The sequence below is a fragment of the Nomascus leucogenys genome, chromosome 7b (assembly GCF_006542625.1).
Source record: "Nomascus leucogenys isolate Asia chromosome 7b, Asia_NLE_v1, whole genome shotgun sequence".
NCBI lineage: Eukaryota > Metazoa > Chordata > Mammalia > Primates > Hylobatidae > Nomascus > Nomascus leucogenys.
Window position 1 is genome coordinate 33234713 of NC_044387.1, and position 18513 is coordinate 33253225.

At 39.1% G+C, this 18513-nt stretch overlaps 1 protein-coding gene across 2 annotated transcripts in view; it reads right to left on the bottom strand.

The window, feature by feature from the left end:
- Positions 1-18513, bottom strand: part of FGF2 (fibroblast growth factor 2) — a 72758-nt gene that overhangs the window by 13176 nt on the left and 41069 nt on the right. For both annotated transcript variants that reach the window (XM_030815735.1, XM_030815734.1), the window contains exon 2: positions 8584-8687. In XM_030815735.1, coding sequence (XP_030671595.1) covers positions 8584-8687 — 104 coding nt within the window. The remainder of the gene's footprint in view (positions 1-8583; positions 8688-18513) is intronic.

Consider the following 18513-nt stretch of genomic DNA (forward strand, 5'->3'; position numbering starts at 1 on the left):
TTGTTTATTCTTTTACAGTACATTGATTTTTCAGTTTTGGCTTTTGAGGGAGCTTGCTCAATAGGAATCCAAAAGTGCTTTTGCTTATACCACTTCTGAGAATTAAAAACAGACATGATGTAAGTATCAATGTTGAGTATTTCAGAAAAAAAAAGAAACATCCAAATAGTGAAAAGTTAAAATTAAATTTGATCTTTTTATTTTTTATTTTTTTGAGATGGAGTCTCACTGTGTCGCCTAGGCTGGAGTGCAGTGGGGTGATCTTGATTCACTGCAATGTCCACCTCCCGGGTCCACACGATTCTCCTGCCTCAGCCTCCCAAGTTGCTGTGATTACAAATGTGCATCACCATGCCCCGCTAATTTTTGTACTTTTAGTAGAGATGGGGTTTCGCCATGTTGGCCAGGCTGGTCTCAAACTCCTGACCTCAAGTGATCCACCTGCCTCGGCCTCCCAAAGTGCTGGGATTATAGGCATGAGCCATTGTGCCAGGCCTAAATTTGATCTTAAACCTGTAATATCTATAGGTTGCATAACAGTTTTAAGATTGAGTTATAAAAGAACAGTAATTCTCATTATGCAATAACCTTTGTATTTTGTCTAGTATTTTATCTCTTAAAAAGGATATATATTCCTCTTCAATTACTGTATTTTTCTCACAAATTTCATCAGTATAGATTGTCAGTCTGGATAATTGGGCTCTCAAATATCTATTTTCCCTACTTTATTATAGATTTCATGTCATTGTGAAGGCCCCTCAATTAAGAGTTATTCTATAGGTAAAATGTATTTTACTTTTACAGAAATTACATGTATATCCTCAGAGAATATACATTTTTTCATATTTCACTATTGTGGATCAATGCAAATGACATTCTAATACTTCTGAGATATTAATATTTTGTTCAGGGTATATCATGATCTATAGCATTATATACAAAACAGTGTGCAACTTTCTGGCAGATGAAGATCAGTCAAGTTTTTTCATACCAATGCTAACATTGAGGTTGTTTGGTGATTTAAACTTAAAACTACAATTAACTTCACTTTATGCAATTTTCTTAAAAATCTGTAATTTTGTGAACACTTAAATCATCATTTCTAATATTTGTTCTGGACTTCTGTTGCTCATAGCAACAAAATTTATCCTGCTATGGAATGGAGTAAGAAGTCTGTTGTGCATTAAAGAACTATTTAACTTCAGCTTCCAAATACAGGCTTTGGCAATTAAATATAGTTACTTTTTGAATTTTCCTATTTCCTAGCTTCAAAAGGAAAGGAAAGACCCTTAAGAAATGTTTTCAAACGACACAAAATTGGTAACCTGAAAACACGCATACCATTAATATGTGAGGTGTTGGGGAAAAAAACGGTATACAAATTAGTCTTTTTTCATACTCTAATTGGTAATCAACCTAACATAACTCTTAAAAACCAAAATGTTTTATGTATCCACAGTACTCTTCTTTCTGGGAGGAAACTAGAATGCTTTAGAAATCATTGCAGGAATCACAGAGTAAAATGGAGACGAACCCAGGGATGTGTCATAACACAGTAGTCTGAAAAAGGGCCAGGTAGTAGAGTGGGAAGGACTATGTCTCTGGCAAGTGCAAGTTCATAAATCCCAGTTTCTTCAAGTTACGAGGCACATCTGCATCCCCAGATGATGGCTACTGGTCAGAACCCTGAACTCATACCAAAAGCTGCTATTGTTGACAGTTTAATGTCTATGGATCTGACTCAGAGAGAAATGTGCCACTTACTGAATCACCAAGACCATATCTTTGGTTTTGAGGTGGGGCATGCGTACTTTTTCATTTGAAGATTGACACAGCCCACCAAGAACAATTTGAAAGAGACAGGATTGCTGCTGAAAAGGCATGACACCAAGCCACACAAATTGGATGGTAAGACTAGAGATTAACTTGTGAACTTGGCAGGAACAGGTCGTATGACGAGAGCTGAAACATACAACTGGATCTTGGCCATGCCATTCCTCAAAGGAGACTAAGAAATCCTGAATTTTTAATGTATGCTTAATAGCCATGGCTTTGTCTCTACAGAGTGTTTGTGATACATTTCTAAGCATTGCTAAATTAATTCTTACTGCACCAACTTGGTGGAAATCTGTTCCATCAGAAAGAGTTAATACATCCAAAGAGATAGAAACACATTTAAGACTAACTTTCACAAGTTCCTGCTTAGCTAAGAATGAAACTAGAAAACTTTATTTTGAGTATTTTACATTTCTGATGGTACAGAATCAACCGTTTAGGAAGCTTAATACCTATTTGCCAAGAGAAAAAGTCAGAATTCTCTTTTCAGGTCTACTTTCTTTTAACTTGTCTCATCTTTTTATGTACCCTAGTAGTTTCAGAGATACACTTGAAGACATAGCAGTTTCTGTTTTCATCACTTTTAACAACAATGGGTCTTTTTATCATTGTGAATGAATCAATATTCAGCCAGTGCTCCTGAGGAGATGAAAAACTCCACCAGCAATTATCTTACAGAGTTACCATGATTACTAGGTTATATGGTTTGGCTGTGCCCCCACCCAAATCTCATCTTGAATTCCCATGTGTTGTGGGAGGGACCCAGTGGGAGGTAACTGAACCATGGAGACAAGTCTTTCTTGTGCTGTTCTTATGATAGTGAATAAGTCTCATGAGATCTTATGGTTTTATAAAGAAGAGTCCCCCTGCACAAGCTCTCTCTTTTTGCCTGCTGCCATCTATTTAAGATGTGACTTGCTCTTCCTTGCCTTCCGCCATGATTGTGAGGCTTCCCCAGCCATGTGGAACTATAAGTCCGATTAAACCTCTTCTTTTGTAAATTGCCCAGTCTTGGGTATGTCTTTTATCAGCAGCATGAAAATGGACTAATACAGTAAATTGGTACTAGGAATGGGGTGCTGCTGAAAGATACCCAAAAACGTGGAAGCAACTTTGGAACTGGTTAACAGGCAAAGGTTGGAATAGGTTGGAGAGCTCAGAAGATGACAGGAAAATGTGGGAAAGTTTGGAACTCCCTAGAGATTTGTTGAATGCCTTTGACCAAAATGCTGATGATATGGATAATGAAATCCAGGCAGAGGTGGTCTCAGATGGAGATGAGGAACTTGTTGGGAACTGAGCAAAGGTGACTCTTGTTATGTTTTAGCAAAGAGACTGGTGGCATTTTGCCCCTGCCCTAGAGATTTGTGGAACTTTGAACTTGAGAGATATGATTTAGGGTATCTGGCGGAAGAAATGTTTAAGTAGCAAAGCATTCAAAATGTGATTTGGGTGCTGTTAAAGGCATTCAATTTTATAAGGGAAGGAAGGCATAAAAGTTTGGAAAATTTGCAGCCTGACCATGCGATAGAAAAGAAAATCCCATTATCTGAGGAAAAATTCAAGTGGGCTGCAGAAATTTGTGTAAGTAACGGGGAGCCGATATTAATCACCAAGACAATGAGGAAAATGTCTCTGGGGAATGTCAGAGACCTTTGCGGCAATCCTTCCCATCACAGGCCCAGAGGTTTACGAGGAAAAAATGGTTTCATGAGCTGGGCCCAGGGTCCCTCTGCTATGTACAGTCTAGGGACTTGGTGCCTTGCTTCCCAGCTGCTCCAGCTGTGACTAAAAGGGGCCAAGGTACAGCTCAGGCTGTTGCTTCAGAGGGTGCAAGCACCAAGCCTTGGCAGCTTCCACATGGTGTTGAGCCTGAGGGTGCACAGAAGTCAAGAATTGAGGTTTAGGAACCTCCGCTAGATTTCAGATGTATGGAAATGCCTGGATGCCCGGGCAGAAGTTTGCGCAGGGGTGGGACCCTCATGGAGAACCTCTGCTAGGGCAGTGCAGAAAGGAAATGTGGGGTCAGAGCCCCCACACAGAGTCCCTATTACAGCACCACCTAGTGGAGGTGTGAGAAAAGGGCCACCATCCTCCAGACCCCAGAATGGTAGATCTACTGAGAGCTTGCACCATGCACCTAGAAAAGCCACAGACACTCAATGCCAGCCTGTGAAGGCAGCTGAGAGGGAGGCTGTACCCTGCAAAGCCACAGAGGCAGAGCTGCTCAATATGATGGGAACCCAGCTCTTGCATCAGCATGACCTGGATGAGAGACATGGAGTCAAAGGAGATCATTTTGGAGCTTTAAGATTTGACTGCTGGGCCAGGTGCGGTGGCTTATGCCTGTAATCCCAGCACTTTGGGAGGCCGAGGCGGGCAGATCACGAGGTTGGGAGATCAAGACCATCCTGGCTAATACGGTGAAACCCCGCCTCTACTAAAAAAATGCAAAAAATTAGCCGGGCGTGGTGACAGGTGCCTATAGTCCCAGCTACTCGGCAGGCTGAGGCAGGAGAATGGTGTGAACCCAGGAGGCAGAGCTTGCAGTGAGCCGAGATCGCGCCACTGCACTCCAGCCTGGGCGACAGAGCGAGACTCCGTCTCAAAAAAAAAAGAAAAAGATTTGACTGCCTCACTGGATTTCAGACTTGCATAGGGCCTGTAGCCCCTTCATTTGGGCCAATTTCTCCCATTTGCGATGGCTGTATTAACCCAGTGCCTGCACCCACATTGTATCTGGGAAGTAACTAACTTGCTTTTGATTTTACAGGCTCATAGGCAGAAGGGACTTGCCTTGTCTCAGATGAGATGTTGGACTGTGGACTTTTGAGTTAATGCTGAAATGAGTTATGACTTTGGGAGACTGTTGGGAAGGCATGATTGGTTTTGAAATGTGAGGACATGAGATTTTGGAGGGGTCAGGGGTGGAATGATATGGTTTGGCTGTGTCCCCACCTAAATTTCATCTTGAATTTCCATGTGTTATGGGAAGGACCCAGTGGGAGGTAATTGAATCATGGGGACAAGTCTTTCCCATGCTGTTCTTGTGATAGTTAAGTCTCACAAGATCTGATCGTTTTATAAACAGGACTTCCCCTGCACAAGCTTTCTCTGCCTACTGCCATCCATTTAAGATGTGACTTGCTCTTCCTTGCCTTCCGCCATGATTGTGAGGCTTCCCCAGTCATGTGGAACTGTAAGTCCAATTAAACCTCTTTCTTTTGTAAATTGCCCAGTCTCTGGTATGTCTTTATCAGCGGCATGAAAATGGACTAATGCACTAGGTTACTGCATCTTCTAATCTCAACAACGCCACAGGGTAACAACTAATCTCAAGGCATTCACTGACCCAGATTATGACAGACATATAAAAGGCTGGAGCTTTAAAACCATTTTATTAGTGCTGTCCATGGTTAGTTATAACAGGACAAATGTTGTATGCAACTCTTTTTTTTTCCTCTACCACCCTCACTGTCTGACAGTAGCCAAACCAACTCTACTGCAGAAGCATAGTGATTTGTCACATCCTAAAGTGAAAGGGGTAGGAGGGTTGGAAACTCATCTTCCTCTCACTAATAAAATGTCAGTCATCCAAAATTACTTATTGGTTCACTGTCATGGGAGATATTTAAAATGCTACTTTGGTAGATTCCCAAACTATTACATCACCTCTTGAGTTGACAATAGATTGGCAGAATAAAAGGCAAGTACAGAGTAGAAGAAGTGAAAGTCCCAAGTAGTTAATGTTTTGAGCTGTATTCTTTACCTAGGAAACCGCATACATTCCCCCTGATTTAACTACCACCTATATGCTGATCATACCCAAATCTATCTAACAATCGATGTAGACCGTTCCTCTAAGCTCCAGATTTATAATTTCAACTACTCACTGAACATCTTTACCTGAATTTCCCTTAGGCAGCTTAAACTAAAGAGGTCTAAATTTGAACTTACTACCTTTTCCCAAACCTTGCTCTTTTCTTCCTTCCCCTTTCTCATCTACCTTCTCACCGAAACCAGCAACCTAAAAGCTACCTTTGACTTTTCTTTCATCTTCAATCCTAAATCTAATCAATCACAAGTGCTAGCATTTTCCTCACTCCTCTCTGACCTACTGTTATTGCCAGGATCAGAACATCACTTGCTTGGACTATTACAATGGCCTTTTTTTTTTTTTTTTTTTTTTTGAGACGGAGTCTTGCTCTGTCACCCAGGCTGGAGTGCAGTGGCACGATCTCAGCTCACTGCAAGCTCCGCCTCCCGGGTTCACGCCATTCTCCTGCCTCAGCCTCTCCGAGTAGCTGGGACTACAGGCGCCCGCCACCACGCCCAGTTAATTTTTTGTATTTTTAGTAGAGACGGGGTTTCACCATGGTCTCAATCTCCTGACCTCGTGATCCGCCCACCTCGGCCTCCCAAAGTGCTGGGATTACAAGCGTGAGCCACCGCGCCCGGCTACGGTGGCCTTCTAACTGATCTCTCTCCACCAGTCTTGGCCCCCTCAAGTCCATTCTCTACACTTCTGCCAGGATGATCTTTCTCAAATTTAAATCTAATTAGATCTCTTCTTAAAACTCTCCATGGCTCTCCATTGCTTATAGTCAGCATGGTGTATAAAGCCCTTCAGCAGATTCAGCAGACAGTCTATCTACCTCCCCAGCCTTCTCTCTCTTCCCTTCCACCTCGTTACTCCATTGCACTATACATTCCAGCATTAGTTAATTACTTGTAATTCTTCAGATACATCAAGTAGATTTATGCATCCACAGCTTTTCATGTCCTATGTCCTAGAGTTATCTATACCTTCATCTCAATTTCTTCTGCCCCATAACTGCCTGCTGAACTCCTTCCTTTACAACGTCTAAAATTCTACTTATAGGTCATCTCCCCCAATTCTAGAAAAATGTAATCACCTCATTTTCTATATTGCTTCCTATATCATAATACTTCTTATCCTTTCCTATATTACTATGCATGTATGCAAAATATACAAGTAGCATATCAAAACCCTTATACATTATTATAAATACTTATTTACACTTCTGCCTCCCCTGGATTGTCACTCATTAAGGGCAGAGACAATTTGATATTCAATTTTATAAGCCCGATGCCTACCATAGCATCTGGTGCACTTACACTTAATAAGTATTGGCTATTCTTAAAGAGAATTCTAAAATTTATTCAACTACCTCCCCCCAAAATTGAGAGCCACTACACTCAAACTTGTGATTTATCCTGCAAAAATCACATAAACTGGTAATATCAACATAAGTATATCTTTGTCATATAGTCAGTCTGAAATTGGGATAGTTTAGATACCTTTTTCTCTGTAAGCCTTGTTTTGGTGCTTTTAGAAATCCAAAGGTCTTCATTCAGAAGAAATTTCAAAAACTATTTGTACAGTTCAAAATACCACAATTTCTTAGTACTATTAGATCCTTTCTGTGGGGAGGTTATATAGAGATGTCATAACTGGCCAGTGGCATTGGTATAAGAGCTGTGAAACACACACACACACAAACATTTACATACATGTCCTATCTACTCCCTCAAGGAGACAGGAATGAGATCTATGTCTTTTATATTTATTTTCCTGCACCATTCTTTATACATCATATGTTCAACAGATATGCAATCCCGTTTCTAATAATAATGGTGAAGTTGACAGGGAGCCTGTACTAGTGGAAAGAATACTAGCCAGGAACTAGGACCCCTGATGAGCTGTGATAAAATGTAAAAAAGAAAAGTTCCTCTCCACAGCTGGGCACGGTGGCTCACGCCTATAATCCCAGCACTTTGGGAAGCCAAGGCAGCGGATCACCTGAGGTCAGGAGTTCAGGACCAGCCCGGCCAACATGGCGAAACCCTGTCTCCACTAAAAAATACAAAAAAATTAGCCAGGCATGGTGGTGCCTTCCTGTAATCCCAGCTACTCGGGAGGCTGAGGCAGGAGAATTGCTTGAACCCAGAAGGCAGAGGGTACAGTGACCCGAGATTGCGCCACTGCACTCCAGTCTGCGCAGTGGAGTGAGACTCCATCTCAAAAAAAAAAAGAAAAAAGAAAAGTCCCTCTCCTGACAGATATATAAATGAGAAGTAATATGAGGAAGAAGTAACAATTTTCAGGATCTATTACGTGTCAGATGCTGATTTGGGCACTTGATGTGTAGTATCTAATTAAATTCTCATAAAATCCCAATGAGATAGGATCATTGTTTCTATTTTACAGGTAAAGGAACTAGCTCAGAATCATTTGTCCAAGAACACAGAGCTCATAAGTGGCAGAGTCGGCATCTGTACCAGGCAGAAAGCTTACATTCTCAACTAGTGTTCTACACTGCATGTGTTTTGTATGTCACATTCTAAAGAAGAAACTTAAAAACCAATAATCAAAATTGTATACATCTATTCCCAATGATCTTCAAACAACTGCATAATAGAAGGAAAATTTTTTAAAATTATAGTTTAATAGTTTTGCAGAGTAAAAGCAGTGATTTAGAGGTCAGGAATGCCTCCAGCCCAATCCAGTCTCTACTTTATATGAGCTGTGTTTTCTTACTTTACTTACTCCCTCAGCACGTCAGTTTTTGCAACTGTGAAATAAAGAAAATACTCCCTATTTTACAGGGTGACTATGGTGATCATACATGTAAAACCCTTTATAAAGATTTGATAAACAACAATGCTGGTAAATTAACAGCAATAAAAGCCAACAAAAAACATGTGAAAACAAAGTATGCTTACAGAAGCCAGTAATCTTCCATCTTCCTTCATAGCAAGGTAACGGTTAGCACACACTCCTTTGATAGACACAACTCCTCTCTCTTCTGCTTGAAGTTGTAGTTTGACTATAACGGGAAAAAAAATTATCTTTGTAGCACCACAGAGGAAAGAGCCTTCTTCACAATATTTATGCAATATAAAGACAAAACACACCTAAGCAACAACTAATCCACTTTGGAGGATTGGTGAGTTTGGGGGTATGGGTGAGTGACAGGGAGCAGATGTCAACTAAACTGTATGAGAGAGGATGAGATGCAGAACTACTAGGGCACCAGTGCCTTGTGAGTCCCTTGTCGCTCCTGTGTCACAGGGTGAGCAGAGAAGGTGTCACAGGGTGAGCAGAGAAGGGGGACACATGGAGAATTGTTTCCTTTGTTGGGCAGTTAGCTTTCAATTGCCTCTGTTAACTATTTACATTTTTTAAAGTGAACATATTTTAAGGGTACATAAAAGTGTAGAATTCCCATGCTACTGCCAATGTTGAAACTATTTAAAAGTTATTTGCCAATTCTTCACAAGTAAAACACAATCTAGTTATTCACTGTTATAATTTGAGCTGTATTTCCTTGACTTTTTTCTTTTTTCTTTTTTTTTTCTTTTTTTTTTTTTTTGCGACAGAGTCTCGCTCTGTCACCCAGGCTGGAGTGCAGTGGCACGATCACGGCTCACTGCAACCTCTGCCTCCCAGGTTCACGCCATTCTCCTGCTTCAGCCTCCCGAGTAGCTGGGACTACAGACGCCCACCACCATGCCCAGCTAATTTTTTGTATTTTTAGTAGAGATGGGGTTTCACCATGTTAGCCAGATGGTCTCAATCTCCTGACCTCGTGATCCGCCCGCCTTGGCCTCCCAAAGTGCTGGGATTACAGGCATGAGCCACCGCGCCCGGCCCTATTTCCTTGACTTCTACATATCTTATTTCTAGCTTCCTCTTCAATGAACTATAGATGCATTTAGCTTTCTATATGGGATTTTGATGTCTATTTTTTTGTGTGCAAATATCTATCTAGTGGAAACATAGAATGCTTATACTTAATTTGCTTCTACAGCAAATGATTTTCATAAAATAAGTGTGATGAAAGATTTTTATAAAATAAGATCCTGAGAAAGATGACTTGTCACACCACATTATCAATATTAAGCAGATTACAGAAAAACAAAAAATAATTACTTATGATGATAATGCAATATGGACAAATAATTACCTAATTAATTGAAATAAAAATGAAGTAAAGATTATTTTGTTATTCAGAGGCAGCATTCTCCTGCCTAGAACAATATTTCCCCAAATGTATTTTGGCTAACAGATATTACATAAAAAAAGGTTCTGGCATCAAATAATTTAGGAAAATCTTAGTTAAACCAAGTTAACTCTTTATTACCAAACTTCTCAGAACTCTGCTTATCATAAGATAAGGAAGATAAATGTTTGTCCAACCTATTTTCATAGGTCATCCTACATCCCATGGATATGTTTAGGATATTCTTGAGAGCAACGGAAAAAAATGCAATTTTAGAAATCAGCATATTATCATTTGAATAACATTAGAAATATAAAATAAATATAATTTCCAGGTGTTTATAGATAGCTAGGGAAACGGCATCAAAAAGCAACTTTTGAAAGTTTCTGAAATAATTAACTTTGTTAGATATCATTATGGCATAGTAATTTATGTTTTAAAAATTTTCCTATCAAGACAGCAACAGACATGCAAAATGAAACATAATATCTGGGATTAGCTTTAAAATAAGCTAATATATTATTTTAAATAATAGATAACTAAATTTTTAATAAAGTGGATAGGATAAATAAGATTGACTTGTGTTAACAGTCATTAGAAGCACAGGATTTCATTATTCTAATCTCACTACTTTTATGAATGTTTAAGAATTTACAATTTAAAAAAAGACAATCTTAGAATTTTGTTGAACACTTCATGTCTGACTGTGTGTCAGTCACCCCTGGATTCCAGAAAGCATTGCATCATTTAAGCCTGCAGTTACCCAAGTGAAATTCTTCCACAAAATCTTAAAAGATAATACGAAGTAAAAGGAATGTAATGAAGACATGAAACCCAAACAAAGAAGGGTATGAAGTATTTTTTACAATATTATTGGAAAATGCAGAAAATAAGCTTTGTTTTTAATCAACATAATCAAACTTAATGAGTATGAGCAAATTATTGTATACAGCTCTAAAATGATTCAGATAAGCCATTTTAATGAAGAATGCATTTGCATCTCACTTTAACTCATAAGGGTGTACAAATGCCCATGAGGCAAGGCTGCATAATCAATCGCTATACTTTCTTTCTGTCCCTTATCAATAAACTCTAGCCCAGCTCTAGTCCACCATCTTATAAATGTGTATTACTAGTCATAAGGGTGATTAGGGATATTGGTGTATGGCCAGATCAGTAGCAGTAACTCAATACCCAAAGTAAACATAATTCATTTACTCATTAACCTTTCGTAGACCGCAACTATTCCCACACTCAGGGACTGTTGTCATTCATTAAACCACTAAGCAATAAGCATTAAATGTAAGATCCTTGAAAAGTGTTTCCATTGGCATATAATTTTTAAATTACAAGTTTTAAAAATAACCAGAGTCTACAACAAGAAGTTGAAGAAGTCACAAAATCATAGATTTTCTATAAAAACTATCTGAGCTGAGATGCATAAAAAACCTAAATAAACTAAATTCAATATACAGATGATCTCTTCCCAAAAAAGAGATGCATAGCTGCTTCATCTCCTAAATATATTCGATATACAGATGATCTCTTCCCAAAAAAGAGATGCATAGCTTCTTCATCTCTGATAGAAGGAGGAATAAACTTGCCAAAAATGGGACCATGAAGAAACCAGCTGAATTTTTAAGAAACTTTTATTAGCTGCTGATGTGAGGAATTAGAATTCTGAAGAGCCCTGATCAAAGAGCAACTCCATATCCACCTGCCAGTTCTTTCCCATAGAGCTTCCACCCAGTGCACAAGTACCACACACCAAAGGCTAGGAACAGAGCAGAAGGGCTAAGAGATCCTCTTCAAGTACCCCGGGCCTTTGCAGAGTGTAAGGCAGCAGTCCACTGAAGGCTGGGAGCAGGTCAAAGGGCTGAAAGTGATCCTTCTGAGAAGCACTGAGCCTTCACCAAATGCAAAGTCAATGACCAGCAGGATAAAGAGAGATCTTCCAAGAAGTGGAAAGCCAGGAGTAGAGTTCAAGAGCAAGGTTAACTCCCCACCAACCCAAACATTTGGCAGCTGAGTTATAAAGGCAAAATGAAATATTTTAAAGCTACTCAATTAAACCAAGAAGGCAGAAAGGGAAAGACAGAAGGTAAAGGACAGATGGGATAATTAGAAAAATAGCAAAATGTGTGGATTTGATTCTGTCGTCATGCTGCTATTTGGTTATTTTGCACACTAGCTGATGCAGTTTCTTCATAGTGTCATTGTTCTTTATATTTTGGTGTGTTTTTTGCAGTGACTGGTACCGGTTTTTCCTTTCCACACTGAATGCTCCTTTCAGGAGCTCTTGTAAGGCAGGCCTGGTGGTGACAAAATCCCTCAGCATCTGCTTGTCTGGAAAGGATTTTATTTCTCCTTCGCTTTTGAAAGTTAGTGTGGCTGGATATGAAATTCTGGGTTGAAAATTTTTTTCTGTAACAATGTTGAATATTGACCCCCAATCTCTTCTGGCTTATAGAGTTTCTGCTGAGAGGTCTGCTGTTAGTCTGATGGGCTTCCCTTTGTAGGTGACCTGGCCTTTCTCTCTGGCTGCCCTTAACAATTTTTCCTTCATTTCAACCTTGGAGAATCTGATGATTATGTGTCTTGAGGTTGATCTTCTTGTGGAGTATCTTGGTGGTGTTCTCTGTATTTCCTGAATTTGCATGTTGGCCTGCCTGTCTTGCTAGGTTGGGCAAGTTCTCCTGGATAATATCCTGAAGTGTGTTTTCCAGCTTGCTTCTGTTCTCCCTGTCTCCTTCTGGTACTCCAATCAATAGTAGGTTCGGTCTTTTTATGAAGTCCCATATTTCTTGGAGGCTTTTTTCATTCCTTCACATTCTTTCTTCTCCAGTCTTGTCTGCATGCCTCATTTCAGCAAGGTGGTCTTCAAATTCTGATATCCTTTCTTCTATTTGGTTGATTTGGGTGTTGATACTTCTGTATGCTTCACGAAGTTCTCATGCTGTGTTTTTCAGCTCCATCAGATCATTTATGTTCCTCTCTAAACTTGTTATTCTAGTTAGCAATTCCTCTAACCTTTCATAAAGGTTCTTAGCATCTTTGCATTGGTTTAGAACATGCTCCTTTTAGCTCAGTGTAGTTTTTTGTTACCCATCTTCTGAAGCCTGCTTCCATCAATTCGTCCATCTGATCCTCCGTACAGTTCTGCACCCTTGATGGACAGACGTTGCGATCATTTGGAGGAGAAGAGGCACTTTAGCCTTTTGGGTTTTCATTATTTTTTCGTTGATTCTTTCTCATCTTTGTGAGTTTGTCTATTTTCAGTCTTTGAGGCTGCTGACCTTTGAATGGGGTTTTTGTTGGGGCTTTTTTGTTGTGGTTGATGCTGTTGCTGTTGCTTTCTGTTAGTTTTTTTTTTTTTTTCTTTCAATGGTCAGGTCCCTCTTCTGAGGGCTTCTGCAGTTTGCTGGGGGTTTGCTTCAGGCCCTGTTCTATCTGATTTGCTCCTGCACCTGGAGATGTCACTCAAGAAGGATGGAGAACAGCAAAGATGGGTGCCTGCTTCTTCTGTGGCCTCTGACCTCGAGGAGCACCAACCTGATGCGAGTAGGATCGCTCCTGTATAGGGTGTCTGACAACCCCTGTTGGAGGGTCTCACCCAGTTGGGTGGCACGGGTAATAGGACCAGTTTAATGAAGCACTTTCTCTCTTGGTGGAGGGGCTGTGCCTCTTAGAGACCTACAAAGAGACTTAGACTCCTATGAAATACTAGTGGGAGCCTTTAACACCCCACTGTCGGTATTAGATCAATGAGACAGAAAATTAACAAGGATATTCAGGACTTGAACTCAGCTCTGGATCAAGTGGACCTAGTAGATGTCTATAGAACTCTCTACCCCAAATCATTAGAATATACATTCTTCTCAGTACCACATGGCACTTATTCTAAAACCGACCACATATTTGGAAGTAAAACACTCCTCAGCAAATGCAAAAGAACTGAAATCATAACAAACAGTCTCTCAAAACACAGTGCAATCAAATTAGAACTCAGGATTATGAAACTCACTCAAAACCGCACAATTACATGGAAATTGAACAACCTGCTCCTGAATGACTCCTAGGTAAATAATGAAATTACGGCAGAAATGAAGAAGTTATTTGAAAACAACAAGAACAAAGAGACAATGTACCAGAATCTCTGAGATACAGCTAAAGCAGTATTAAGAGGGAAATTTATAGCACTAAATGCTCACATCAGAAAGCTTGAAAGATCTCAAATCAACACCCTAACGTCACAATTAAAAGAGCTAAAGAGGGAAGAACAAACTAATCCAAAAGCTAGCAGAAAACAAGAAATAACTAAGATCATAGAAGAACTGAAGGAGATAGAGACACGAAAAACCCTACAAAATATCAATGAAACCAGGAGCTGGTTTTTTTGAAAAGATTAACAAATTAGACCACTAGGTAGACTAATAAAGAAGAAAAGAGGGAGAATCAAGTAGACACAATACAAAATGATAAAGGGGAGATCACCACTGACCCCACAGAAATAGAAACTATCATCAGAGAATACAATAAACACTTCTGCACAAATAAACTAGAAAATCTGGAAGAAACTGATAAATTCCTGGACACATACACCCTCCCAAGGCTAAACCAGGAAGAAGAATCCCTAAATAGACCAATAACAAGCTCTGAAATTGAGGCAGTAATTAATAGCCTACCAACCAAAAAAAGCCCAGGACCAGACAGATTCACAGCTGAATTCTACCAGAAATACAAAGAAGAGCTGGTATCATTCCTTCTGAAACTATTCCAAACAATTGAAAAGGAGGGACTCCTCCCTAATTCATTTTATGAGGCCAGCATCATCCTGATACCAAACCAAGAAGAGACAGAACAAAGAAAACTTCAGGCCAACATCCCTGATGAACACTGATGTGAAAATCCTCAATAAAATACTGGCAAACAGAATTCAGCAACACATGAAAAAACTTATCTGCCACGATCAAGTTTACTTCATCCCTGGGATGCAAGGCTGTTTCAACATACACAAATCAATAAATGTAATCCATCACATAAACAGAACCAAAGACAAAAACCACATGATTATCTCAATAGATGCAGAAAAGGCCTTTGATAAAATCCAACACCCCTTCATGCTAAAAACTCTCAATAAACTAGGTGTTGATGGAACATATCTCAAAATAATAAGAGCTGTTTGTGACAAACCCACAGCCAATATATTGAATGGGCAAAAGCTGGAAGCATTCCCTTTGAAAACCGGCATGAGGCAAGGATGCCCTCTCTCACCACTCCTACTCAACATAGTATTGGAAATTCTGGCCAAGGAAATCAGGCAAGAGAAAGAAATAAAGAGTATTCAAATAGGAAGAGAGGAAGTCAAATTGTCTCTGTTTGCAGATGACATGATTGTATATTTAGAAAACCCCATCTTCTCTGCCCAAAAACTCCTTAAACTGACAAGCAACTTCAGCAAAGTCTCGGGATACAAAATCAATGTGGAAAAATCACAAGCATTCCTTTACACCAACAATAGACAAGCAGACAGCCAAATCATGAATGAACTCCCATTCACAATCGTTACAAAGAGAATAAAATACCTAGGAATACAGCTAGTAAGGGACGTGAAGGACCTCTTCAAGGAGAACTACAAATCACTGCTCAAGGAAGTAAGAGAGAATGCAAACAAATGGAAAAATATTCCATCCTCAAGGATAGGAAGAATCACTATCGTGAAAATGGACATACTGCCCAAAGTAATTTATAGATTCAATGCTATTCCCATCAAACTACCATTGACATTCTTTACAGAATTAGAAAAAACTATTTTAAATTGCATATGGAATGAAAGAAGACCCCGTATAGCCAAGACAATCCTAAGCAAAAAGAAGAAAGCTGGAGACATCATGCTACCTGACTTCAAACTATACTACAAGCCTGCAGTAACCAAAACAACATGGTACTGGTACCAAAACAGATATATAGACCAATGGAGCAGAGCAGAGACCTCAACAAAAGCAATTGCAACAAAAGCCAAAATTGACAAATGGGATCTAATTAAACTAAAGAGCTTCTGCACAGCAAAAGAAACTATCAGCAGAGTGAATAGGCAATCTACAGAATGGGAGAAAATTTCTGCAATCTACCCATCTAACAAAGGTCTAATATCTGGAATTTATAAGGAACTTAAACAAATTTACAAGAAAAAAACAACCTCATCAAAAAGCAGGCAAAGGATATGAACAGACACTTCTCAAAAGACAACATTTACATGGCCAACAAACATAAGAAAAAAAGCTCAACATCACTGATCATCAGAGAAATGCAAATCAAAACCACAATGAGATACCATCTCACACCAGTCAGAATGACGGTTATTAAAAAGTCAGGAAACAACAGATGCTGGCAAGGCTGTGGAGAAATAGAAACACTTTTACACCGTTGGTGGGAATGTAAATCAGTTCAACCATTGTTGAAGACAGTGTGGCAATTCAAGGATCTAGAACCAGAAATACCATTTGGCCCAGCAATCCCATTACTGGGTATATACCCAAAGGAATATAAATCATTCTACTATAAAGACACATGCACATGTGTGTTTATTGCAGCACCATTCACAATAGCAAAGACATGGAACCAACCCAAATGCCCATCAATGATAGACTGGATCAAGAAAATGTGGTACACATACACCATGGAATATTATGCAGCCATAAAAAGGAATGAGATCATATCCTTTGCAGGGACATGGATGAAGCTGGAAGCCATCATCCTCAGCAAACTAACACAGGAACAGAAAACCAAACACCGCATGTTCTCACTCATAAGTGGGAGTTGAACAATAAGAACACATGGACAGAGTGGGGAACAACACACACCAGGGCCTGTTGTGGGGTGGGGAGTGAAAGGAGGGAACTTAGAGGATGGGTCAGTGAGTGCAGCAAACCAGCATAGCACACGTATACCTATGTAACAAACGTGCACGTTCTGCACATGTATCCCATTTTTTAGAAGAAATTTAAAAAAAAGAAAAACAGCAAAATGGCAGATTTAAACTAACCATATCAATAATAACACTGAATATAAATGTCCAACACACCACTAAAAGGAAACAATTGTCAACAAGATGAAAAAACAAAACCTAACTATGTTGTTTACAAGAAAAGCACCTTAACTTACTAGGCAAGTTAACAGTGAAACTGTGGAAAAAATGGGTAAAATGTAGACCTTCAGTATAAGAAAGCTGATCTGGCTACATTAATATCTGACAATATAGCTTTGAAGGCAAGTAGTATAACCAGAGATAAACAGGGTCACCATAATCATCTTAAATTTTAGCAGCTAATAATAGAACTCTAAAATATCTGAAGCAAAAACTGACAAGAGAATAAATCATTACGAATATGGAAGGTGTCAACAGCATTACCAATTGTGATTTAAATGATACTGTTTTTTAGGTCAGGTAAGTTTCATTTACCTAAGACTTCATCCTCCTAATATAGTCATTTGAAAACTGTTCCAAAAAATTAACTGTGGCTGAGCACAGTGGCTCACACCTGTAATTCCAGCACTTTGGGAGGCCTTGGCAGGCAGATCACTTGAGCCCAGGGTTTGAGACCAGCATGGGCAACAAAGTGAAATCCTGTCTCTAAAAAATTAAAAATATATATATTTTTAACAGAAAAAAATTAACTGCCAGCTTAGGAAGCCATCTATGGCAATTTGCCTACTGGTCTTGAATTGTTCAAATCAATTAACTCCATCTGAGAAATTCCTTTTCCAAAGACACCATAATAGTAAGTAATATCGAAGGCACTTATTCTGAACTGTTGGTACCCGTGGTTCCTTTGTTTGTTTTACCTATTATAGCCTTATTGAGGTATAATTCACATGACATGCAATTCACCCATTTAAAACATGCATACAATTCAATGTGCTTTACTATAATCACAGCATTCTGCAACCATCACAATCAATTATAGAACATTTTAGTCACTCTACATTCTTTAGCAGTCACTTTCCATGTCCCTAGTACCACTCATTCCAACCCTGGGCAACCTGTCTCTATAGATTTGTCTATTCTGGAAATTTCATATAAACAAAATGTGACTGCCTCTTTCACTCAGAATAATGTTTTCAAGGTTTATGCATGTTGTAGCATGCATCAGTACTTCATTACTTTTTATTGCCAAATAATAGTCCATTGTATAGATAGACTTTGATTCATCCATTGAGCAGCTGATGGGTATTTGGACTGTTTTTACTTTTTGGCTACATAAATAACGTTGCTATGAACATTCATATACAAGATTTTGTGTAGACATATGTTTTCTTTTTTGGGGAGTATATACCTAGGAGTCAAATTACTGGGTCATATGGTAACTCTATGTTTAATCATTTGTGGAACTGTCAGACTGTTTTCCAATGCAACTTTACATTCTCATCACAATATATGAGAGTTCCAATTATTCCACATCCAGGCCAACACTTGTTATGGTCTGTTTTTGTTTCTGAATTATAGGCATCCTAGTTGAGTGTGAAGTAATATCTCACTGTGATTTTGATTTGCATTTCTTGGATGGGTTATGATGTTGAGCATCTTTTCATGTGCTTATTGGCTATTTGGTTACCTTCTTTGAAGAAATGTCTACTTAGATCTTTGATT